Source organism: Limanda limanda, chromosome 3, assembly GCF_963576545.1.
Source record: "Limanda limanda chromosome 3, fLimLim1.1, whole genome shotgun sequence".
NCBI classification, from domain to species: Eukaryota; Metazoa; Chordata; class Actinopteri; order Pleuronectiformes; family Pleuronectidae; genus Limanda; species Limanda limanda.
In genome coordinates this window covers 25,756,106-25,781,772 of record NC_083638.1, presented here as the reverse complement: position 1 = coordinate 25,781,772, position 25,667 = coordinate 25,756,106, and the positions used below count along the sequence as shown (strand labels likewise).

Genomic DNA, 25,667 nt, shown 5'->3' with positions numbered 1-25,667 from the left:
GAGGCGAGGAGAGAAAGCAGATGGATTCCTCTGTGTACAGTGGGATCCTTTTCATTTACCCCATCATACATTAGCCGGCCGTGTTGCACCAACCAAAATATTTGTCAGGTGGCCGGTGACCAACAGGACATTGCTCTTTGCAGATATCAATAATCAGCCAAACTCTGACCCGTGGGAGCTGATAGGAGCAGTGGTGCCAGTGGATGTCAACAAGTGGTTTGAAATTAACAGACATGTGATGTTCTGATGTTTCTCCTGCCACTGCAGAAGCGAAACTGTGACTTTTTATGGATTTTATGTTTAGAAAATGAGTTGCCTTCGAAATGCAAAGCCTTGAGCAACAAGCAATAAATCTTGTAGAAAGTAACCCAATGCCTCCAACAATTGTGACATGCTTGATGCTGCGCGAACGCATGAAAAGAAAAAGAAACTAAGATCACTGTGGGCTATAACAATCTCTCTTTATTCTCTATTCTGAACAATCAGCTTGAAATTAACAGTTCTCACAGGTACCATTATTATAAAAGGCCAAAAACATTTTTTGTCATGTCTCTCCGAGTAGTAGTAGAAAGGATATATGAAATTCTAAATCAGATAATATACTAATAATAATAATGAATGCTGTTCCGATAAACCACTTTGTAATATTCACTGGGCTCACACACAAACACAGATTTATTCATTTCATTCATTAATATCGTCGTTACTGTCCAGTATCTTCACTCTCCTGTCAAAGTTTCCCTGTCTGTCTGCACTCATCGTTCAAATCCAAAACTCAAAATCTGCATTCCATCTCAACCGCTATCTCCCCCTCTGTCTCTCTATCGCTCTCTACCTCCCTCCCTCCCTCTCTTTTAACCTTACAGTGGTTGCATTTCGTTTTTGGTCACTCAAAGGAAACATCCTTTTGCCTGAGTTACCACTATAGACATTGCGGTGGTTACGGCGTTTCAGAAAGCCTAGCTGTGTTCGTGATACCTTGATGACTCTTCCGCACCATCGGAGGATTAAAACTGAATTCACATTGACTTGAATGGCGGCGTCCCCTCAGACCGCCTGGGTGACCTCGGTGCCGAGACCCTCCACCATGTCGGGCATTGCGTCGGGAACTCCCTGGACATCCCCGCTCAGGTTCATGTCCTTTTTCAGTTCAATGTCACTCTTCTCCTTAATAGGCATCTCCTCTGGCTCATCATTTCCGTTAACACACTCCTCTTTCAGCGTGACAGTAGTGGCAGCGGAATCATTGCACTCTCCATTCACAGCTGGAATTGCAGGGACAGACGGGCTCTCCAGATCTCCGTTCTCCATCTTGGTTTCGACCTCAGGCTCAGGGGCAGGAAACTCTTCCTCAGAGGCTTCAGCGACCTTTTCAGACTCAACGGTGATATCGCTGGCAGAGACAGACTCTGAGATGAGGATCTCAGGGATGGCTTCTGCTGCGTGTGGCTGAGCCGCGGGAATCTCCTCTGCTGCAGTCTCCAAGATCTCAGGTACTTCTACCTCCACAGCCTGAGAGGCTACGATCGGTTCTGGCTCAGCTTCTTCTACCTGTTCCTCTGCTGCTGGTTCCACTGGGAGAACCTCTTGCTCAGGCTCTGGTTGTTGTACTTTCTCTGGTGCTGCAGGCTCTGGTGATTGTTCAAGCTCTGGTTCCTGCTCTACCTCTTGCTCTGGTACTTTCTCTGGAGCTGGGGCTTGCTCTGGTTCGGCTTCCAGCTCGGGAGCTTTCACTGGCTCTGGCTCCTGCTGTAGTTCTGGAACTGGCTCTGGGGCTTGCTCCAGCACTGACTCGACAGCTGTTTCAGCCAATGGCTCAGGCACAGGGGCAGCAGCAGGCACCACTGTCTCCTCCACAGTCGCTTCAGGCTCAGTAACAGTCTCTGGGATGGCCTCTGCCTCTTGTTCCTCTGGTGCTTCCTCTGTGATGGCAGGAACAACCTCTATTTCTGGCACAGATTCCACAACTGCAGCGGGTACTTCTACAGGGAGGACTTCAGGTGCAGGTGCAGCTGCAGGCTCAGGTTCAACTTCACATTGCACAGGTTCCTCTGCTGCTACTGCGACGGCCTCTGGGAGCTCCACTGGGGCAGACTCTTGCACTGCCAGAACCATTGGGGCAGCTATTACAACAGGTTCTTCAACTACTGGAGCTGTTTCCACTGCTGCTGCAGCAGGTTCTTCTGCAACTGGAGCCGATTCCACAGCTACTAAAGCGGGTTCTTCTATGACTGGAGCTGTTTCCACTGCTGCTGCTGCAGCTGGTTCTTCTGCAACTGGAGCAGATTCCACTGCTACTAAAGCGGGTTCTTCTATGACTGGAGCTGTTTCCACTACTGCTGCAGCTGGTTCTTCTGCAACTGGTGCAGATTCCACTGCTACTAGAGCGGGTTCTTCTAAGACTGGTGCTGCTTCCTCTGCTGCAGCGGGAGGTTCTATTGCAACTGGAGCTGCTTCCTCTGCTGCGGCGACTACTTCCTGTACTGGAGCAGCCTCCTCTTGTGCTGCAGCAGCTGGTTCTTCTGGAGGTGCAGTTTTGGGCTCTTCTGGAGCCGCTGCAGCTTCAGTTACTGCTGCCACAGCCGACGCCGCAACTTCCTTCACCACATTGTTGGCCTCAGTTATCACCTCAGCTCCTGCGGCCAGGGCTCCATCCTTCACTTCCTTCACCGATTCCTCTGCGCGAGCAGCCAACGCCGCGATCTCATCCTTCGCTTCTTTCGGGTCACTCACATCATATCCCTTCTTCTTCCGGCTAATTTTGTTTCCCATGATGTAATTCCTGTAGGAACAAGTAGATGAAGATCATATTTAATAGGAGGAATGCAACTTTGTTTGATGTTGGCCTGACATTAATCATCGATGTTTAAATATGTTTAAACATTCTCCAAGAAAAATGCAATATCTCTTTAAGACACAGTCAGACAAACACATTCATTCCTTTCATTCCTGACCAATGTGTCTCTGGAGTGTGGTACAAAACCCATGCCACAAGGAATCTCCACACAGAGAGACCCCTGGAACTTGTGCTAACCACTGAACTATACTCTGTCCCCCATGTTTGCTGGTGATTTACACATCTGTATGTTTACTCAAGCAGTTGTTGCAAAGAAACTCTCTTACTACAGATTATATATGTAACATCTAAACTACATCCGTTGAGTCATGGAAATACAAGTAATAGTTACATGTTTCAAAATAGTCCAAAATGCAGCATGGGTCCATGCAGATCCTTCAAATGTAAATTCTTCAGAAAGGAGAACTGAGAGAAGTCTATTGTCGAGACGTGAACCATAAGTTCAATTAGGAGACTGTTCTGTGCCAAACACCGTTTGGCAGGAAAAACAAATGTAAATGCATGGGAACCTCGGTGAGAACAACTCCACAGCCTCTCGGGCCATTCAGAAGTGTCTGGTACGGCTTGGTGCCAAATGAACCCACAGCTGAGTTGAACATGTATAGATTCAGAACTAAAGCTAAGTCAGCGTATTAACCCTAACCCAGGAACAGTGAGCGACTCTCACAAGACACGTAGAGCGACCAGAAAGGGAAGTTTCCTTCCCATAAAAAATCTACATGAGAAAACTGGATCGTATGCACCGCAAATCAGAATAAAACCACAGAAATCTCACTGACACGATCAGTGAACGGAGGAAACGCTGCAGACATATAATTATTTGTGTTATTGCCACAACATTTTGAGGAAGATTGCAACACACTTTAACTTCCCTTCAGAGGCAAAATAGAGAACGGGAAGTTTGTCTTGCTGATTGTGTTTCACGCTACCAGGAACAAATCGACCTGTTTGCATTTTTCTGCACTGGCGATCATTTCGGGTTTACATGGATTTGAATAGTCTAATCCACATTGCCAGGGGATATTCAACACAAAAGCAAATGAATCTTACGCAACCTGTTTTATTTTTCTAGCAGGAGGAGGGGGGTTACCCTGCAGGGCAGCACGTGATTACAGGTATACGATCAATCCGGGAACTGTCCATAGTGCTGCATTGGAGCAATCAAGACCGGATGCACCACACAACAGGCATGCTGGGATATTCTGCTTCACCATGACACAGATTTACACCCCATGCTTGTGCTATCCGTTGGCATGAAGAAGAAGAAGGGGGAAAAAAGCAAGATGTCGACTGCTACAGCCAATTCTGCTTTTAAATCTACTTCCATATCGTTGTAATTGGTTTTAATTGCGGGTGACAAGTTTTTTTTTTTGCCAAACGCATGCACTCAATTTGCACATGTCCCCGACCACCGAATCAGACAAAGCCAAATGTACCGTTACAGGAGGAAAAACCTCATATTATAAAATCTAATAATTGTGCATCGGTTTGGTCAATTTGACAGGCAATTCGAATGGATGGTGGACGTGATGCGTAATGCTGATATTTCATGAGATACCGGCAGCAGCAGCAGCAGCAGCAGATACCGGGTAGCATGTGCCGACCGGTAACAAAGGATGGTGCCTCGTCTCCAGCGGCTTCTCACTGACCACAGGGTAGAAAGGGTTGAGGGGCTGAGTTGGCTGCAGACACCGATGCCAAGCTGCGGTCTATAGTGGACTATAGGCTACCGCATATGGTAATTACACCAAGCCCATACAGTCATTCAGCGGCCACGAACACTTGAGATAAAAAAGCTGCCTCCATCCCCCACTTCGACCCACCCACCCACCACCCACTGCTGCTGCTGCTGCTGCTGCTGCTGCTGCTCTGCCCTTTTTGTTTCAACGAGCCCTTTTCCAAAATGTCCAACTCACACAGGCACAGAGGGAAAAAAGACACGACATCCAGGACAAAATGAGTAGAGACACAACTTCGTAACTTTGTCGTTGCGCCTTTAAAAAAAAAATTAAATCTGAGGTTGCTCTTAATCGCCTCAAATTTTGAAATTAAAAATGTAAAAAAAACCTTGCATGCGCTGCAAACCCAAGAAAAAAACGCATAAAGCTTCATCACATCGAAAACACTGAACCCTGTCTTTATTAAGGGAGCCCTGATAATTAGCATATTTACATAATAGGATAAAAAAAAGAGAAAAGACGGAGAGAACAATAGCTACAGATTAAAGGCATTTTTTTTTCTGACTCAATCACTTCACGTTTCTCTCTGTCTCTCTTTCCTCCTTCCTTCTTTCTTTCTCACACAAAACCCCAAATCCTACACATGTTTCAGCTGAAAAACAACAGGCTGTGATAAATAAAACATATAAAAAAGACAAAACTGTGATGTAACCGACCTGTTTGTCTATGTAGTGATCAGCAGGACTTGTTCTCCAGGCTCCCTCTCTCCCTCTCTCTCCCTCTCTCTTCAGGCAGGCTGGATGTGATAATGGAGGTAAACCTTGAGAGTGACAGCTGCAGATTCCGCCCCTGCTCTCTCTCTCTCTCTCTCTCTCGCTCTCTCTCTCTCTCTGCTCGAGGTGCAGTCTGGGAGGTTGTTGCAGCCGTGGAGCGCCCCTCGCAGTTTCTCGACATCTGTCGCTATCTGAGTCCAGCCTATACCCCACCACTGCTCGGGCTGCAGCCCATCCCCTCCCGGGCTCTGACCCCTCCCCTGCTGCACACACCCACTCCTCTGCATACTCCTCTGCTGTTGACTATACACAACTGGGGATGTATATATACAAACTAAGCTCCTTAGACAATTACAATGGTTCCTTGATGGGTTTCTCTTCTGTGACACCTTACAGGTAATCCTAGCAATCATTGGTTAGGGCAGGAGGATGTGGCTAAACATCACAGCAAGATTTACAAAAAATAGAAAGCATGTCAATCGGTATCGATAATTATCACAATAAATGTCACTGTCACTTTTAAGTTTAAAGATTGATTTTCATCCAGAGTGAAGGTTGTGGGTTTTAACCTCTTCTGAGCAGAGAATTTATAAACACTTTCCAAAAAGGGAACATTTTATAAATGTGAAGTCGATCATTTGAGTATTCATATTGTACTTTTGTTTTATTGATGTTGATGAAGAAGGAACTTCAGTGTTTGGATTCTGCTCACCTGTATTAGTCATTTTAATCATATGATGTTACAAGTTTCCTTTATGATGTTAGTGTTTTTGTTAGAAATACAAAACAGTTTGTATAGGACAAGCTTGGTTTGGTGAAACTTGATGAGACATGATGAAATTCAACAGTTGAATCTTTCAAGGGACAAATCATCTCAAGGGACAAAACGATCAGATGTATTGTGTCAGTTCCTTTTTATTCACTTGTAGAGTCTTTGAAAAGAGAGGTGAGAGTGGGTGTTTCCCTGACAGATCCCATGACAATCACATCCATTTATATCCAGTACCCCAACAGTTTGGAATATAAAAAACATTTCAAAATATAAAAAGCAAAAAACAAGTAAAACCGTCCCGAAAATGTTTCCTTACAAACACAATGAGGGCTGGAATTCCCAGTATCAGACCATTTGCATTCATTTGTAGAGTCTGAAATGAAAGGTGAGAGTGGGTGTTTCCCTGAAAGATGCACACGATCACATTTTCTTAACAGTTTCTCTGAGTGAAACTGGAGGAAAAAAATCACAAAGAAATCACTGATAAACTGATTACATCACTCAAAACCAACTGGCCTGGTATTTAATAACAAACGGTCCTGATAAGCAGCCAAACCGGTTATTTCCTCCTGGTTTTAGCATATTTGGAAATGTAGCTTGGATGCAAGGAATGGGTCTTGGTGCAGGTAAGAATTGAATTTTGTAAATAGATCTTTATATATTTATAATATTTTGTATAGGCCGAATTATATCTTTTGATTGAGTGAACCAATGGAACAAAGTCCCCCTTTGTTGGACTAACAAAAGATGATCTTATCTTATATTTAGAGTGTTACAGATTCAGTTCTTGACATCAAATCATGGTCCAAATGGTTTTGGTAGTTTAAAGAGTTGTGTTTCTTTACTTTTCTTTATTTTACTTTACTTTACTCTTCTTTATTTTCCTTTGTATTCTTTTCTTTTCCCTAGATGGGGATCTTAAAAAACATTATCACTCATGTCATAATAATTGAATACTTGAGTATTACTGGGGAGACAGCGCCCTCTCCTGTTACTAATACTGATAGCACAACACAGTGTCTACAGCGACACTTTGTTGGGTATTAACCCATATATATAGTCTATGGTATTAACTCGATACTCAACCAAGATTATACTAATATTGCTTTTTAGTGCTTATTTGTTTTGGTGATTTTTCAATGACGTTGGGAAAAATCGAGCTACATATTTTACCACAAAAAAATAACAACTTTTCTGTAGTTTTGAGACCTATAAGTAATGATTCATTTTAATGCTCTGTTTACTTTTCTGTGTCCAATATATAGTTAGAGAGGAGGGGGAAAATAAAACAATCTTTGTTATTTGTTTTCCTTGCTGACAGAACAGCTAAATAGTGACAAATGAACAGCAAAGGCGGAGTTTCACATGATGTAAAATCTCTGGAATGCATTCCCAGGAGTCCGACCTCCATCCCAGCCAACCACCCTGCTCCACACAGGCAGACGGCTCACACACATGAGGAGAGGCCTTGGAAAACCCTCCCGAGTTCTCATCAGGCTGATGTTTAAAGCTCATTTGTCTGCAGCTCTGACTGAAAGGCAGTGGAGATGGAGAAATACAGAAACAGGTGCTGGGGCTACAACAACCTATGGGCCAATCGCTCTACATCAAAGTGCAGGAATGTCTCACACTGCTTTGGCTGGGGTTGAATTCCTATAAGAAGAGTATACACTGGGCAGGTTAATATGTTTCATGAATATATAAATTAACTGATGATAATCCGATTTCAAACAAAACAATGTGATTGATATTTGATGTTCACTTCCACATTTACACAAATAAATAACCTTTTTGAAGCTCTGTCTCCTAATGAGTAAACAATCTTCACTTCAGTACAATCTCATTCTTATCATATTTCATACTTCTGTGGTATAAACAGATAGTTGCCAATGTTACAATTCAGTGAATGCATAGTATCAGAGTTGAGGAATAAGTAAATGGAATGAAACCATTATCACTGCTTATGTCAGGAATGTCCACAGTGAGAAGGCTTTGATTACATCATGGTATCACATCATATTTTCACAACTGCACGTTAGTGTATTTTGGGTTACGAAACAATATCCCTTTAAAAACATATATATATTTCAGAATTAAATTTGATGTATTAGAATGCCAGATGCATAAGAGTTATTACAAATAAAACGACAGTGAAGTAAAATTGTTGCTTACAGATTTTACTAATAGAAATTGTGTTTTTCCCTTTTCAGTTTTCAGCCAGAAATATCACCATTTAATCATAAACTGGAATAAGAAACCTCAGAATCGCATCTGAATGAATTGGCTTAAATGGACTCAATAAAATTGTAAAACAAATAAATAATTAAATCAAATTAAATTAAATTAATCAATAAAAAAAATGTATATTAACAAAAAGCCAATTAATTTGCCTGAAAAAAATTATTATAATAATAACAAGGATTGCTCAACCCTTGAAAGCACCAACTTTAAAATACAATTCATAGAATTTCTGTCTCTCTGTCTGTCAGTGCCTAAATACATATCACATGTTTTTGACCATAATAAATAAATAACAATCACAGGTTTGATCCTCTCTAAAAGACATAAAGTGCTTGTACTCTCGGTGGAAGTACGATGAACTTCTGACTACAATAAATAAATAAAAATCACAGTTTTGATCCCCTCTAAAAGTCAAACGGTGTTTATACTGTTCGTGTTTGTTGAACTTCTGACCACAATAAATGAATAAATAAATAAATATATAAATTTAATAAATAAATAGAGGTTTGATCTTCCCTGAAAGTCAGAATGTGTGTTTATACTCTGGTTGTGAGTGTGTGGAACTTCTGACCAAAGGAAATGATTGTTATCATCTTCTTCTTCGTCATCATCAGCTGTTAACGGAAAAACTGCTATGACGTCATGTATTGGCATGTGGCGAGAGGGGCGGCTCGATTATTCGGTGAACAAATTGAACCCACCCTTACACCACAGCCTGATTCTATATCCTACATGTGTATCTATTAGTACATAACTTTGTACAAGAAGCTGATTAACTCCTGGAAATTAATATTAAAGTGATAATAGCGGAGAGGGTCGCTCTGGGTCCGGCGCGGCGTTGCGGTGCTCGAATGTAGCGCACCCCGCTCGCTACTTGAGGGAGGGCGGTGCTAGCGGTGCCTAGGCAGCAGCAGGGCCTCGCCTTTGTGGTTGTAGGAAGAGAAGATGGCTCCCGTTCTGGAGAAGCAGCTCCCGGGCGCAGCCGGAGCAGGCGACAACAGCAACGAAGACGAAGAAGGACAAACCCTCTGGTGAGCCCCGCTCTTCCCGCAACAGTCCTGTGCCCCCCGGGGCGTTTCGTGTCCGAGCCCAGCCTCCGTGGTTCTGCTTTGTCACTGCCGGGTTGGTCAGACGCCGGCCGGGCTAGCTGCAGCGCTAGCATCTGGCTCAGGCTGGGCGGTCAGTGTGTTAGCTCCTCTGCTAACGTCAGCTAGCCGGGCTACTGCTGGTTAGCTAAACAACACCGCGCCACGGCTAGCGGGGTTTACTGATACGAGAAGTGTTGTTGAATTGACTTGTGAAGTATGAGAGGAGCTATTCGTGGTGTCAGGGACCGGGACAGTGTCACTGCAATAGCCGGTTAGCTCCTTTTATGCTTATAAAGCTAGCTAACATGAACATGGACGTAAATGGGAACAAGCTAGCACCAAATCTGACAAACCGAAGCATGCAGAGGAGGAACAGTGGCTCCAGTCAATGTCTTTCTATGAGAATCGAACTATGATGAAGCTTTAACTTTCAGGATTCAGATCGTCAGCTCGGTTTTACTGCTTCATTCTAACGCACCACTGATGACCTGTCATTTCCTGTTTTTGTGATACCGTGGACCCATCGCCGGGATAAGAAAAAGTATAATAATCCTTGTTTAGATCTCAAGTTATTGCCATGAAACGCTACCTGGCAAGTTAGTGTTGTGGTAGCAACCTGAACCTACAGTAGGATCCTGTCAATGAACCACTCGACTGTGAAGCTAACCTCTGTAGCCGGGGGTTTTCTCACTGTACGTCCTGTTATTTTCTTGCAGGACTTCGATACTGAGTGAAGTTTCCAACCAATCGACCTCAAAGTTACCATCAGGAAAACACATCCTGGTGTTTGGTATGTATTTTCTGAAGCCACACGTATGGAAGCCTGTGCTTCTGCAGTGTTTTCGGTGCTCTTGCATTAGTCAAGCTTAAGTTGGGTGGAGCCCCGCAAACTGCAGAATAACACTGAATTTACTAAAGTGTGTGACTCCACATTTATAGAACTCTCTGCTCTCTTAGCTGGCTTTCTACCAAGGGGATATGCACAAGAGCTAAAGTAAAAATACAGACTTATGTGGGCTCATTTTGATATGGGTGTCCCCTTAGAAACACTGTTTTTAACCCAGAAAGATGTGTGTGAGGTGTTGTTGCTTTTTAAATGAGTAGATTAATCTATTATTTTGCATTGAGGTGGAAATATTGTGAAGTTTAGTTATGTTTTTTTGTAATAGAGAGCACGTTATTTATTGGTACATTTGCACAGCATATTCTGCATTAATCACAACTATCATGTTAGCATGCATGTGTCAATACTGCTACGGCTGATGTATAAAATATCTGGCAGGTGAGGATGGATCCGGAAAAACATCGCTTATGGCCAAACTTCAAGGAGCTGATCACAACAAGAAAGGGAGGGGGCTGGAGTATCTGTACTTAAGTGTCCACGATGAGGACAGAGACGGTGAGTCTACCTGCTCTGTTGTTGTTTCACAGCAGTAGCCTTTAGTAAAATAGATCCATAACAAAACAATTATCATGCAGCCTGTATGTAACCTGGATTTGGCTTCTCTTTTACAGACCTTTCCCGTTGCAATGTGTGGATCCTGGATGGGGATGTATACCACAAAGGCCTACTCAAGTTCGCTGTTTCAGATAAGACGCTACCTGATTGTCTAGCTGTATTTGTTGTGGACATGTCACGGCCCTGGACCATTATGGATTCTCTACAGAAGTGGGCCAGTGTGCTGCGTGACCACGTGGACAAGCTCAGGATCCCCCCTGAGAACATGAGAGAAATGGAGCAGAGAAGTAAGTACTACATGACGTTCTCCACCCACACGTGTCTCTCAGTATTAGAAATTAAACATTCAATGGGTGTAGCCTTTCCCCAAATCCTTGTTTCGGTTCAGACCGAGATTTTTCTGTTTCAGTCAAATAACTGAAATATCTATACACCTTGGACATGAATGTTCTCTGGGGGTCTGCAGTCTCAGGGTTATTATCCATCATACGCCAACTGAACTAGCCTGTTGCTGACCACAGACATGATCTCTCAATTATGACTAAGATAATCAGGTGACTCATGCAGTTGAAAGCCAATAAAATAGGTCATATGTTATACTTACAAAATATCCAGCTTCCTCTAACTAAATAATGATTAATTGTTTAATGTGCTACCCTGTTAATTGTAAAATTAGAAAAGATTCTCGCTTCACAAGTTAATTACATAATAACAATCAGACTCATTGCTGACCAGTTTCTGGGAAAAAGAAGCGCTGGCTCGCCGCTGTGTGAAGGCGAAGCACTGTACAACATTACAGCCTGTCATGGCTGTTTCTTGCTCATCAGCAGAGAGGCCCATGATCCTCAGCTGTGTGTTCTGGCTGCAGGCAATAACTGCAAATCAATGCTTGTGATGCACTCCGATGCTGTTCTCCTGTTAATTTTAGAATTGGATATCTCTCTTATGAACAGATCTTTTATGCTGGCTGAGATTGTTGCTTTAAAGACGAGTCAGGTCAGCCTGCAGGGTTGTACAGTCGGTCCTTTGCTGCTTCTAAAGTTTGCTTGCTGCTGCTGCTCTAAAAGTCTGAAATGATTTATCATTCAGATGTCAAAGTCTTGCCGTTTTAATTTTAAGTGTTTTGAATGTGACAGGTTAATACAGTGACAAGTGGTAACATGTAGTTGTGTGAGCTGGCAAATATATTGAAAAAAAAAGTGCCGCTTGTAGCCAAGTGATGACTAAAGCACATTGTAAACTGAAAACACATAATGATTTTGAAGGGGTTTACTTTACAGTTTCCTTTCCTGACATAACAGGAAATACTGCCTGGAATCTATACATCACATGGTGAAGATGTTTTCTTGAACATTTATTATTCAAGTTGTAAATATGCAGTTGTACTTAAAATTTTGGTCTATTTGTGAAACTTCATTTCATACCTGTTTGCCAGATCTCTCAAGCGCCTGTCCTCCTTCCTCTCTTTGACCAAACCTTTTGACCCCCCCACTAACAGTCAGATTTCCAGTTTGGCTTAGACACATCATCCAGATAAATCATCTCCCAGCATATCAGTGTGATCCTGTGATGTCAGTAGCACATTGGTGACACTGAGTCAGACTATGTATTTGTGGATGTGTGTGTGTGTGTGAAGGAAATAGACAGAATGGATGTGTTGGCTAGAGACTTTTGTCCAGAGAGTCTTGCAGTCGTATTGCATCATTGTTCCCTCCCCTCCAACAGGGAAGGGACGTAAACTGAGTCTGAATCCGTGGGCCGGACGTTCTGACTCCTTTGCTGTAACTGAAGTAGGCTGGCTGCTGACGGTCTCAAGTCAAATTACAGATTCAGCCCGCTACTGCCAGCACCACAAGTTGAAATGAGAAACATTTCACTCTGTGTCCTCGGTGTTAGTGACGGGATGGGGATTGTTTTAAGCTGCAGTGTTTAGGAGAAGTGTGTAAGAAAACCACTTGGGTATTTTGTTTTCACTCTGTCTTTTTCACTTAAATAAGAGGAAGCAAGTAGTGTGACAGCTGTCAGTGTTTCAACCACAAGACAGCAGCAACCAGTGGACAGTTAAACACTTGTTAAACCTGGGTTTGTCTTGAAATTTTCACTGAGACCATATTTATTTTATTGGTGTTAGTCAAAGAAGAATATATTTGTAGCTTTAGCTTGTACAGGCATCTTTGCTGAAATGTAAATTTGTCACTATTATTTGTTTTTTAAATATATAATTGTTGTTCAGCTTGAGCACTTGAAAAAAGTGCTGTATAATTTGCATAAGGCTGAGCCATCATATGAATTTTGACCTCACCTTTGTTTGTGGAGCAGATAAAAAGGTGTTGTGGGGCAAAGTCTGTCTGTCTTCAGCACTTTCACTTTGTATTTTCAAGTTTCTCATCACCCAAATATTATTTTGCATCACATGAAATCACATGAAATCAGAGATTAATGTTTTCATGTCAAAAAACAATCATCTGAATAAACATCTGCTCTATCAACCACTCCGTCAAACCCTCCTGTGATAGATACAGGGCCGAATAAACAATGAACGACAATGACAGTAGTGGCTGAGTGATGTTTTTAATACATTAACACATTTATGATATCTTAAGAAAATATTAGTAAGGTAAACAGTGTCAGGTTTGGATGCATTTGTTGTTGTTATGGTCTGTTGTCTGTGTTTTCAGTCAGTAGATCTCAGATGTCTGCCTCCTAATGGAAGGGATTAGATGAGAAGTCTGACTGTACTTTTAGCAGCCATTCAAATCTCTATCTAATCAGGTTATGTCCTCTCCCATATATATTTCAGTGAGGGCAGAAAAAGGCCAGAGATGTCTCCAAATCTAGCTTGTGAAAGCTGTTAAGTCAGCACATCAAACTCCTGTCCTCGTGTTGAAAAAGTACATATTTGTGCATATGCACTGGATTTGTGTAATCCTATATCCAAGGAGAGCTACGTTTTGGATTGCTTGTAACACAAGTTCTCGGCCCATATACTAAATCCCATGTCTGAAAGTAAAGGGCTTGGCTCTAAGCAGCAAGTCTGTCTGGCTTTGTGGGCTGTCCTCTATTGCATTCCCGAAGCTCCTGAGGAAGTAGGCCAGGGCTTCCTGCCTATAACCCCCCTTGCATCTCCCCCGCAGCTTTGTAAATGTCTGGTAAGCTGCAGTAGCACAGAAAAGCAAAGGATGCCACGTATTTATCTTATAGCTTTCACGTACGGCCTGTTATAGAAACTGTCGACATTTTGGTTAACAGTTAACAATTTCCAATGATACTAATTTATTACTATGATAGAAATGACTTGTTGCATGTGCAGCATGTATTCATAGTTCTCCATCAGGGTGTTGCCGAGGCTACAAGTAGCTCCCTAGCTTTACCAAAGGTACTAGCAAAGAAGACATGCAGTGTGCAGGGCTCCAGACTAACTTTTTGGCTTAGGAGCACTGTGCTCCTAACCCAGAAAAATTGGGAGCACCAGCCAAAATCTAGGCGCACCACTATAAAACGTTGGCCAAACCAAGTAATACTACTATTGATCAATGTTAACAACCTGGAATAACATGTTTGAACAGATTATAAAATGTAAGGCATGACCTTGCTTAGATAAAGGCCTACATTGATAGGTGGAAAATAATTGCACGGTATTTTAGGTGGTTTAGATGGTAGGGGAAGTAGGACAAATCACACCATTTGTTTTAACCAAATTCTTTATTACTCAGACTGCTCTTGTACCTGCAGTCAACTGTTGAAAAATAAATAACAAGAATATTATAACATTAAGAAACCATGGTGACACTCACAGATCAGGATTGATTTTGACATTAATAGCTATATATATAATCAGTTTTACGGTCATGATCAGTAGAACAACATATTACTATCTCCTACATGTGCCATAGTGTTACAACACTATATATATATATAATGTCCTTTCTTAATAACTTAACATCATACATAAGAATGGCCTCACAGATCAGGATTAATTTTGACATTAATAGCTAAAAATATAATCAGTTTTACAGTCATGATCAGTAGAACAACATATTACTATCTACTACATGTGCCATAGTGTTACAACACTATATATATAATGTCCTTTAAGTTTCTTACTTACTCAACATCATACATGTACATAAGAAAAAACAACAACGTTAACGGTCAGCTCATTAGACAGGGCAGGGACGGCTGAACTCCGGTCTCCTGGCTCTACGGCCGGCTCTGATCCACTTCCTTACAGAAGGAAGTGGATCAAAGTCCTCCAGTGAAGGACCATCCGCAGAGATGCGGATTAAATCCTCCACGGTGCCCACACCCATGCTGGCTCTAGTGGAGCTCTTGATTCGTCCCTCCCTAACTTCTACATCGGTATCCCCGTCGATCATAAAAGAGAGATAGGTACTTGTGGAGATACGTGTGGCTGTGCTCTCCCTCAGTGTATCACTGATGGCTTTGATGAACTTCGCACACGCCGTGTCATTGCTGTATGTGGTGTTGATATTGAGTCCATTCTTTTGCATGAGTTGAATCATTGGTTTGAATTTGGTGAAGGGTAGTTCTTCTTTACCGATCATGTAGGCAGTGTTGAACTTAAGCTTAAGCTCCGCCTCTACTTCTGTGCATTGGGCGGCATCCTGCCGGTCAAATGCCGCTTGAATGGTCGATCTACCCTGCTGGGGTCCGCGACACTTGTCCCTGCACTTCTTGTGCGCGTTGCTGTCGCCATGTTTCTTCAGCGACTCGCGTTGACTCGCGGAAATTATGGATCGGTGCGCTGCTAGCGCTGCCAGCGATAGCGCTTCCGGGTTCTGTGTAAGCGGGCGAGTGACAGCAACTATCATTCTATCGCTTGTGTCAGAGTAGTTTATTTGATCGCTTGTTTCTGTCAGGGGACTAGTTTTCGCCAGCGGGGCGTGGATCTTATTATTTCTAGCGTTCATACCAGCTTATGACTTGGTTCTGCAGCCCATTATCTAGGCGCACACCTGAAATTTTTGCTTATATTTATAGGCGCACGCGTGCGACCGTGATTTCAAATCAAGTCGCACGGCCAAAATTCCAGTCGCATATGCGACCAGATCAGTCGCAGTCACGAGCCCTGAGTGTGGAAGAACTTTGTTGGTTAAATGACCTTACTTATGATTCATTTTTTTTTTCCCAGGCACCATAACAATTGTACCTAATTTTGTACTCGTCAGTTACACTTCTATTAAAGACATTTTAATGTTTTTATTGTGCTGCTCTGTATATTCACTAAAAGTAATATATAGTAAATAATTTATATATATTTCTCTTTTTCCCTCTAGTGGTAAAAGCGTTCCAAGAGTACACAGAACCAGAGGATACCAACACATCCTCCCCACAAAGACGGGCTCCAACAGCAGGGGAAGACGAGGCTGTTGTGCTCCCGCTCGGGGAAAACACACTCACAAACAATCTGGGCATTCCAGTGCTAATAGCTTGCACAAAGGTAAATCTGTCCTACAGCCTCGAAAGCCTGAAGTGTGAAATTCTACATTTTATTCATACTTGTTGTTTACGTAACTCAGTAATACAAGTAGTTATTATGACACAATCAAACACAAATGTCTGTAGGATAAAACAATGTTGGAATTTTATAGCAGAACGTTTAAAAGGTCATTTTCACCGTGACAAAATTATCTGCAAAAACTCATTTCTGACCTGTCTTCATCGCTTTAACTTGTTGAACAGATTCTGACCATATTTCCTGTGACTTGTTGCCAGAGGCATACGACTGCAAGGCGGCAATTCTAGTTCCCTTCTTCAGCCACAGCCGTTCTCACTCGTCAGTACTTGGCTCTAAGAAAGCCTCCTTTACTGTCGTGTTGCTCTGATGCAGTCTTGACTGGCTATCAGGACATATGGACTCATAGTGTCTGTGCACTCCCCGCTGATACATTTGAGTTAACTTTTATTCATGCTTTTAGTTTTATGTTGTGCTTTGTGAGGCAGTATCTTCTAATAAAAAGCTGGCATTATACGTCCTCCTTTATCCTCCAGGCAAAGAGCAGTGCTGAGAAACACAGTGTTGCCATCAGCAGAGCTTCACATGCTCGCTGTGACTAGAAAATTATGAAAGTGCCTTTTTTCCCTTTAGTGCCTCTGTCTAGCTCTTGTCGCACTATTCGGCTTTGCAGAAGATTGTTGAAGAGCCTTATTTGATATTTATAACTGTTTGGGCTAGGTCTTTTGAAATATACTTGCAAAACTGTGCATTTCAGTCTTAAATTAAACCTCATCTCTTCTGTCATGATGACATATGGGGGAAGCTGCAGTAGGAATCTAGGGACAGGAAATACTATTATTTCAATGATGTCGCTGTCACATCACACCCCCTCTGTCAGCAGACAGACAAGTATCACAAACAACAACTAAACTTTTTTGGTGATTTTTAATGAGGTCTAATAATGCAGAAACCTTGGAATATGGGTGCTTTTATTACTGGTTCTTTCTCAGTCAATGTGGACTGACTTTAGGGTTTCGCTGGTTGTGTTTTCACCATGTCACTCTGTGTGTGTTTGTCATGCTGGAAAAATGTGGCCCCGGAGACACCTACTGTCATGGGAACTACAACACAGGGTGGTTTTGTGTACTTTGGCAGGTGTTCTTCCGTCTGTGGATCCCTGAGTACTGAATATTCATGTAATGGTGCAGTATAATCTCCTAGGACTCACAGGTCAAAGCATCAATGTGCTGCATCTCTAGGAATCTAATCTATTTGTTCCTCCTAGACACGGCACAAAACACAGTTATTGCCGGCGGGTTTTAAAGATGCAGAGCACAGTGTTATCTTGTTCACATGTAAATGCTGACATTTTGTTGTCTCTCATGAAAACATTTCTTTCCCCCTCTCTCTGTTCGTCTCTCCAGTGTGACTCAATCAGCGTACTAGAGAAGGAGCATGACTACAGAGAGGAGCAATTTGATTTCATCCAGTCCAACATCAGGCGATTTTGCTTACAGTGTATCCTTTTCATGCATATTTGTTTCAAAACATGGTCGTTAGATTTACATTTTCTGTTTAAACATAAACAGCCCATTTGTCAGTTTGATTTGGCTCATGTTATTCTGGTTATTATCAATCAATCAATCAGTCTACATTGCTGCCTTGACTGAACTGTAACAGATGGAGCCGGCCTGATCTACACCTCAGTCAAAGAGGAGAAGAACCTGGATCTGCTTTACAAATATTTAGTACACAAGATTTATGACTTCCAGTTCACCACACCTGCCTTAGTGGTGGAGAAGGATGCAGTTTTCATGTAAGTAATGCTCTAGTTTAGTTTGTCATGGCTTGTTTAGTTTTGATTCAGTATTATTAGCAGCCACCAGCAGATATTACCACCAGCTAATTCTAAAAAACAGAATGTATAGTTTGCACATCCTGTAATCTACCTTTGTCTTGTATTTTAGTCCGTCTGGATGGGATAATGAGAAGAAAATTGGGATTTTGCATGAAAACTTCACAACAGTCAGACCCGAAGATCCTTTTGAAGACTTTATCACAAAGCCTCCAGTTCGGAAGGTATGACAGTGCAAATACGGAAAATACAAAATGTGCCAATTATTTTTGAAGCCAATAAATAAACTAATCAACTATTTCAGAACCTCCTGCAATTCTCCTTTATTTTGTTTTGATGGCTTTCTCTCTGTTATGCTCCTCTTTGTAGCTGGTTCATGATAAAGAGATAAATGCGGAGGATGAGCAGGTTTTTCTGATGAAGCAACAGGTAAGAGTCTCTTTCCTCTATATTTAATGATTTCTTTCTCCAGCCAATGAGAAGTTTTCTAAATCAAATTTAATTTCCTGCATGGAATTACGATGTCTCAAAAACGTATTTGGCAAAAATTGTGTGAACAACTAGTTGGCTTGTGATCCTTTCCAGGATTTTTTATGGCAAAACAAATGTTTATCGTAATCATGTTCTGGGGAACATTTTAAACTTCCACCTGATGAGTAATGTTGCCTTCGCTTCCTATTTAGTGGATAAATATACCAGGAAGGAAGTTAAAACACACATTTAAGCGAGTCTCTTGCTTCTCTTATGTTTAAATGCACCAATTTTCATTTATCAAATAAAAGATTCTACTGTAGTTAGTTGAACAGAAGTGAATAGATGCTTTCAGTTCCTGTCCTTTTATACATGTGCAGATTTTTCAAAATTAGATTAATTGTAATTACTGTCTGAATAAAATAATTCCCAGAAAATTCAAAATTTGTTAACAATTGTATATCTGTTTTATTTTGGCCTTGTGCTTTCCATTTGACTGTGAATAGAAACCTATTGTTGGGAAACCATGCCTGAGATCTGAGTGAAACTATGTGCTCTTTTTCCTTCCAGTCTTTGTTAGCGAAGCAGCCAGCCACACCAACAAGAGGGGCCACAGTAAGTGTCTAAACATCCCTCAAACCAGTGGATTATTTTTCTCCTTTTTCTCTGAACTGTATCATGTTTCCTTCCTGATACTCAAACTGAGCGATTTATTTGTGGTCACAGTCTCACTCTGGGTTTCTGTGTTGCAGGAGTCTCCAGGACGGCCCTCGTCGGCGTCTCCCAGGCCTGCAGGTCGAGCTGGCCAACCCACCGCGACCAGCGGCTCACCAATGACTGCAGTCAAGAAGCCTGACCCTAACATGAAGGGTAGGAGCTCTTAGTGGTCATATATTTCAACATCTAGTGACTGTGATCTTTACACTCCAGTGCTCTGTAGTTAGTCTCAGTGAATGACATAATTACCTCTACTGATTTCAAAACACTCTGTCATCTTACACAGTTATTTAATTAAAATAACTAAAACCGTGAAACAAAACTGCCTTGAACAAAATTGTTCAAGTCTTAGATGTTTTGTAAAATTAACACATTTTCTTTGAATTGCTGCACTACTGCCCCCAAGCGGTAAAAGTGAAAATATTTCACACTTAACATTCCTACACTCCAGAGGTGGCCAAACAGAAATATTGACTTTCCCTCCATCATTTAGTTTAGTATGTGGTTTTACATTCCACCTTGAATATTGGCTTTAACTAGACCTTTACTATACTTAACATTTAATATTCTAAGCTTTGCTCACTATCTTAAAATTAGGACGGTTCTCTGTCCTGTGCAACTTAGTCAATAAATTTTTTTCCTGATAAAGGAGGTTTTGTTGAATATTTTCTTTCCTTACCAAGCACCTACTACTTGAGATAGAGGGAGTCATATGTCTGTAAGACTGGAAATCCCTCTGAGACAAATGTTTATTTGTAATGGTGAACTTATGAGAGTCAGCGGTCACGCAAACCAAATCTCTTCCATAATTGACTGAATTTAACAGTTGTTTTAACAAAGACTAATGTTAAGTTATTTTCACACAACATTGTATATAACCACATATGGACAATCTGCAGCCCCCCCTCCCTTCATCTTGACTTGGGTTAAGTCAATCCTGTCTTCTTTTTGGATCAGAGCACAGGCTCGGATTTCAGAATAAAATCAAGATCACCTCTGCATCAATCTGTCTTTAAGCATTTCATTATGCTTAAAAGAACACTGTTTAAATCCATGCAGACTGGGAGGAATGTTCAAAGCAATAACAGTTCAATTGTGATTCATATCTTAAGTGTTGTGGGTGAAAGTTGTTATCAATATATTTCTATGTAATAAATGTATCCAAATTGTGTTTGTCATCTTGTTAGCTTAAACAATGTTAAAAAGAAATGCAGGTTTCATTTAAAAAGCAATTTTTTCTCATGCAGCGGGGGCTGCCAATGAGGGAGTGCTGGCTAACTTCTTCAACAGTCTGTTGAGTAAAAAGACCGGGTCCCCAGGAAGCCCGGGGAGCCCAGGAAGCCCAGGAGCTGCAGCAGTTGGGGCTGGAGTGCAAGGGTCTGCCAAGAAAACAGGTAAAGCCTTTTGTTTTTTAATGCACCTCGCCTCCGTACGTCTTCTCCATTCTAAAGACTTGTTCCCTGCAGGTCTACAGTTTTCCTTTTATCAAAACAGTTGTGTTATTGACATTCTGTGCTTTTACATCCATCTCAGAGCATTGACAACATGCAGTCTTAAGACAACAGGAGTTAGAAACAAAGTCTTTTGTTGATAGTGGAGCATTTTCCCGTTTGGAGTTTTATCTCCGCAGCCTGAAAAAGAACTTTAAAACAAGGGAGAAAGAAAAGTTTTTCTCTTTGACTGAACTTCTGTCGACCGAGGGAACATGTGACAGGCCTGTATGCTCAAAACCTCAAAACCATGAGTGTCACCATGAAACTAACGTCACTCACTCCACACCATGTCCCACAGCTTTTTGCTCAACTAATACTTGTCAGTAACCTCGGCTGTTTTGCAAGTTTTACCCTTCTTTGAAGCTTTGTTATATTTGGTAAATATAACACAGTCAAATACTGTTTATGAAATAGCTGAATCTACCCAGGGAAATATCAAGGAACTCATCGCATAACTCATCTGTGTCTGAGACCACTGACATGACTTGTTGTTCCAGTGCTGAGCAGTGTTAACATCTCTCTGAGAACCAGCTGAAAGGATAATGCATGAGTACATGATTCCTTTGTCCTATGATTAGTTTTGCATGTGTGTTAACTGTGGCAGGGAGCCACCCAGCTCCAGCATGGGACCGCATCACCATCCAACCCCCCCATCTCTCTGCTTGCTGGCCATAGAAAACTGTTATTTATGAACACACAGACACTACAGGAGATTACCTTTTGGGCTTTGTCTCCTGTTTTTCCCAAGGGCAGAAGCCGGGTTTGACTGATGTCCAGGCCGAGTTGGACAGGATGACTCGCAAACAAGACCCCCTGGTTTCCGCTAACAACATCCCACCGCCGGCAGAAAACGAAGCGTGAAGGCAACAATAGCGACTGCATCGTCCACTGCGTTAATACTTTGGAAAAAAAATACATTTTTTAAATAACGACCAAATTCCCAATGTCTATATCAGTCTGCACACAAGTGGGCGTCACCGAAATGAGTTTGAGATGCTATCAGATATGCTGGTGTTCTGGTGAGTTTGGAAGAGAGAGATGACAAAGATGGAGGTGTTAATGAGATGGAACGCGTTGAAGGCTTGGCTTTATTTCTGTCCTCTCGTCCAGTGTAAATGTTCTTTTGTGAGGGAATGTCGGGATGATGGAAATGTGTGCACACTCCCTGGCAGCCAGCCTGGTGTGCTGGGCTGCAGGCACCAAGGGTCCTGGGATAGAACATGCTCTCCTCATGGGTTTAGTGGAAATATACTGGCCCTGTGGCCTCTGGTTCAGCTTATCTGATGGAAGGAATTCGGTTGCGATTGGAAAGGTATTTAAACAACAAATATATTCACTGAAAAAAAAGTAATTAAAATATTTGCAAACATATGTAGTATGTAAAAAGAAAAAAATGTTGGATATGATACTGATGTATTTATACAAAGTTCTGTCTTTATTTTATTTTGTGCACCATTTATCGGTTTAATGAAACATCATGATCTGCAACACGTAGTTATGCGATAAAATGCCACTGACGTCATGACACTAATGTGACGAGTCCAGACAGCTGACAGCATATCACATCATTTGACCTCGTCATCCTGAAGGATTCTGTAAATATAAAAAAAAGGTCTATTCAGTTTAATCTGGATTTTGTATAAAATGCAATTCTGTCCAAATTCTGAAAAAGGCTTCTTTAACTAAATGAGACTCGTAGAGTTTGCAACAGAATCTCTTCTTTAGCTACAGGTATGTATATTGGGGGAGGGGGGGTGGGCAGCATCTTTCCTACTATAACTCCTAAGTGCCTCGCACAGTTAGCTGTTCGTGTCTTAGTAGAGGTGCTCGTCTGCGGAAGAGGAGAGGCCCTGTAGCACAATCGTTTTTTGTCCATTTCTGGTCATCCAAATAATTTATTTCATTTTACATTTTTGTTAATGTACAACAAGCCTGTGGTCACTGTTCTTTTTCAGAATGGAAAGTTTCTGTGGCCTTGTTGCTAGTGTTCAATAGAGCAATAGATTGAATGCCTTCATAGAAAACTGTAAAGGCTGCTGATATTAAGAAGAGACCACAGGGTGGAGCTTTTTGGGTCCCTCAGAAGAACACTCGCTGTAGTTGAAACCACTCGCTTTGCAGCCGAAACACACACAACACTTCTCTGTGGTTTGAACAAAATGAGATATTGTATTGTTCAGTGTTTGACGGCACTGTCCTCCTCCTTTTGGCTTCACGTGTTTTATTCACACTGTACTTCGCATGTCAGTTACAACATTCCCAGTTTCTACGTGAGGTAGTTGTAGAGACACATCCCTGCAGGAAAGCAGTTCATTTCCCGACAGATCTTTTTCGTTCCGCCTCTTTCGGTGCCCTTTTTAAAACCACGACCTTTGCCTTCAATGTACAGCTAACAGTTTGTCACACTGGGCGCCCTGCCTTCACAGGAATGCTCCTAATTCATTTGTGTGTCCTTAAGGGGGTTGCTTAATTGTGTTATGTAATTTCTTTTCACTTTTTTTGTTAAAGTAAAACCATTAACTGTACCATATCAAATCATCTGTAATAATATTGATGGTTTCATGGAGCCATGTTATCATTCTTGAGTCTGTATGCAAGGCCCTGCTTAATCCAATGGATAATGACCATCAGTAGATTTCACAGATAAATGGGATGTGTGAAGAGAGCAGCTGTTTGTTATTCAAATAACAGCAAAAAGGAGAAAACGGGACTTGGAACATGGAACCAAAGATACATAGTCACTACTTTCTGCTTTTATAGATGATAATCATCCATAGGATTAATCTGTGGCCATTTTTTTTGTGCTACTGTTGCATGGAGCTCTTGCATTCCACATTTCAGACCTGCCTATGATCTCTGTTTTGACTAACACCCTAAAAAATGCCTTATTTCGACCATATCTGCGATGTGAGAAGTCAAAAGAAAAACCTGCCATAATTGTGTTCTGATAGAATTTGGCAAATTCACTGAAGTGGTACAGAAATGCAATTAGGTTCAACGTCATTTACTCTGTAAGGGAATAACCACAACATGCATGATGCTACTCAACTATTATGATTTTTACTTTTGATCCAAATTAAGCTCTTATCGTTTTAAATTTTCTCTTTATTTCTTGTGACTGGGTGGGCCGTGCACCTGAGGGTCTGTTGCCTCGGTGGATAAAGCACAATTTTCAGAACAGCCAGGAGCAGAACCACCACTTGTTTATTTTCGCACTTTTCCATGGCCACTTGTATCATTTCCCTGTTGCTACAGTTGAAAACACAGAATGCATATTTTTCTCTCTTGCCTTGCCTTTTTAGATAATTTAGCAAAGAACATAGAATTTAACCTACACCTTAAAACTGCATTGTTTACCTGCATTTGCTGCTTAAGTTATGGAAAGTGCCCCTTCTGGTTAACCATGGAATAATTTCTTTCTGCCGGTGATATTGTACGTTCAATGTCAACCCAGTGGAAATGATTGTCATTACACTTTTGGAATGTTTTTTTCGGGGACATCTTGAAGTAGATAAACCAAATAAATGTCCATTCATTTTCAGGGTCGTCCTTTTTTTTATGCTCATGAAACATCCCTTTGTATCTTTTTACATCTTACACAGGCATGTTTTGCTTCAGTTGTTTAAAATATATATAATTTGGCCATTTACACTGTTAAAAATGAGTTTTGTAATGTCACCCTAGCTTCTCTGACCGCGCTGATTTGTCCTTACAAAACCGAACCACACTTTTTGAATTTGGATTTTAGCTGAGTGGAATGAAGCGCTCTCATGCTGCTCCGTCTCAAAGCTGCACTTAACTCTTCATAAAGATTGGATGCGGCTTCTAAGATGGAACAATGACCAGATGATGTTAACTTTTGTACTCAGACGTCAGGTGACAGCCTCCTCACGTCATAACTGAATTGCCTTCAACCACTATCGACAGTCTGCATCGATGTGAGACTACAGAGCTTCTGCTTCCAGTACTTTTTGTATTCAGGATATCATGATATTGTAAACACGTGGCCGGCTGCATTCTTCTGTGTCCTGAACTAATTAAGAAGTTTGATTGTATCACTTAAACAAAATTGTGTAGCCACTAAGCTGCCGCGTGGATTCTCGCTTCTTACACCGACAAAGATAAGGAAAATGTTTATCAGACCCCTGGCTTCAATAAAACCAAGAATCCAAACTGTGGTTGACTAACATTTTTGTGTCTATTGTTTTTTTTTGTTTTTTTTTCATGATATAAAACATTTACCACTTTCATAGCTTTAGAACCCTAAATCCATCTCACACAATAACACTAAACAAAATTGCTAATCATTAATGTAATTGCACTTTAACAAATGCATTTATCTCATTTTCACATGTGAAAAATATCAAGAGCTCCACCAAAGGTAAAGACTTTACATAGTGATGATGTCGATTTTTTTGCAGCATCTCCAGCCCTCAGCAATTAACCTGGGCAACAGTTTGTTCCCACTAAAAACCATATGAGGGCAGTAAAGCACAGGGAAGTGGAGTTACATCATTCCAGCTAAAGAATTGTAGGTTTAATCCAGTATTATATTTTATAGACTATTAATCCCTGAACTCTTATACCATCTAAAAACTTCTCTCTCCCCTTTAGAAATACAATTAAATTGTAATAGTAGGCTAATGGTTGTAGTAAGGCAGGAATCAATATTTATATTTTCATATTTATGGTTCATATGGAAGCCCCTAAGTCATTATATTGTGAAACTTTATCAAAAGAATGACGTACCAACTGAAAACTGAGTTACTAACTCAAAATATCAAGTTAGTATCTCAATATAACT

At 41.4% G+C, this 25,667-nt stretch overlaps 2 protein-coding genes across 3 annotated transcripts; one reads left to right on the top strand and one right to left on the bottom strand.

The window, feature by feature from the left end:
• Positions 1–442: 442 nt before the first annotated feature.
• On the bottom strand, positions 443–5,376 carry si:dkey-56m19.5 (calphotin). The gene is made up of 2 exons (XM_061068927.1): positions 5,253–5,376; positions 443–2,782 (listed from the first exon to the last, which is right to left on the bottom strand). The coding sequence occupies exon 2, from the start codon at positions 2,770–2,772 to the stop codon at positions 1,048–1,050; it is 1,725 nt and encodes a 574-aa protein (XP_060924910.1). The 5' UTR covers positions 2,773–2,782; positions 5,253–5,376; the 3' UTR covers positions 443–1,047.
• A 3,679-nt stretch (positions 5,377–9,055) lies between these two features.
• On the top strand, positions 9,056–25,036 carry dync1li2 (dynein, cytoplasmic 1, light intermediate chain 2). Of its 2 annotated transcripts, none has more exons than XM_061068931.1 (13): positions 9,056–9,353; positions 10,127–10,200; positions 10,693–10,809; positions 10,926–11,156; positions 16,167–16,330; positions 17,752–17,845; positions 18,008–18,143; positions 18,295–18,406; positions 18,552–18,611; positions 19,224–19,268; positions 19,406–19,523; positions 20,618–20,764; positions 21,612–25,036. In XM_061068931.1, the coding sequence occupies exons 1-13, from the start codon at positions 9,268–9,270 to the stop codon at positions 21,722–21,724; spliced, it is 1,497 nt and encodes a 498-aa protein (XP_060924914.1). In that variant the 5' UTR covers positions 9,056–9,267; the 3' UTR covers positions 21,725–25,036. The 2 variants fall into 2 exon arrangements, with proteins under 2 accessions (XP_060924914.1, XP_060924915.1); XM_061068932.1 differs by having other exon boundaries at positions 21,617–21,703.
• Positions 25,037–25,667: the final 631 nt, after the last annotated feature.

Coding starts and splice junctions, on each gene's coding strand:
- si:dkey-56m19.5 (XM_061068927.1), bottom strand. CDS start 2,772: ATGGGAAACAAAATTAGCCGGAAGAAGAAGGGATATGATGTGAGTGAC.
- dync1li2 (XM_061068931.1), top strand. CDS start 9,268: ATGGCTCCCGTTCTGGAGAAGCAGCTCCCGGGCGCAGCCGGAGCAGGC. Junction 10,810..10,925: donor CCACGATGAGGACAGAGACG/GTGAGTCTACCT, acceptor TCTCTTTTACAG/ACCTTTCCCGTTGCAATGTG. Junction 16,331..17,751: donor TGCTAATAGCTTGCACAAAG/GTAAATCTGTCC, acceptor TCGTCTCTCCAG/TGTGACTCAATCAGCGTACT.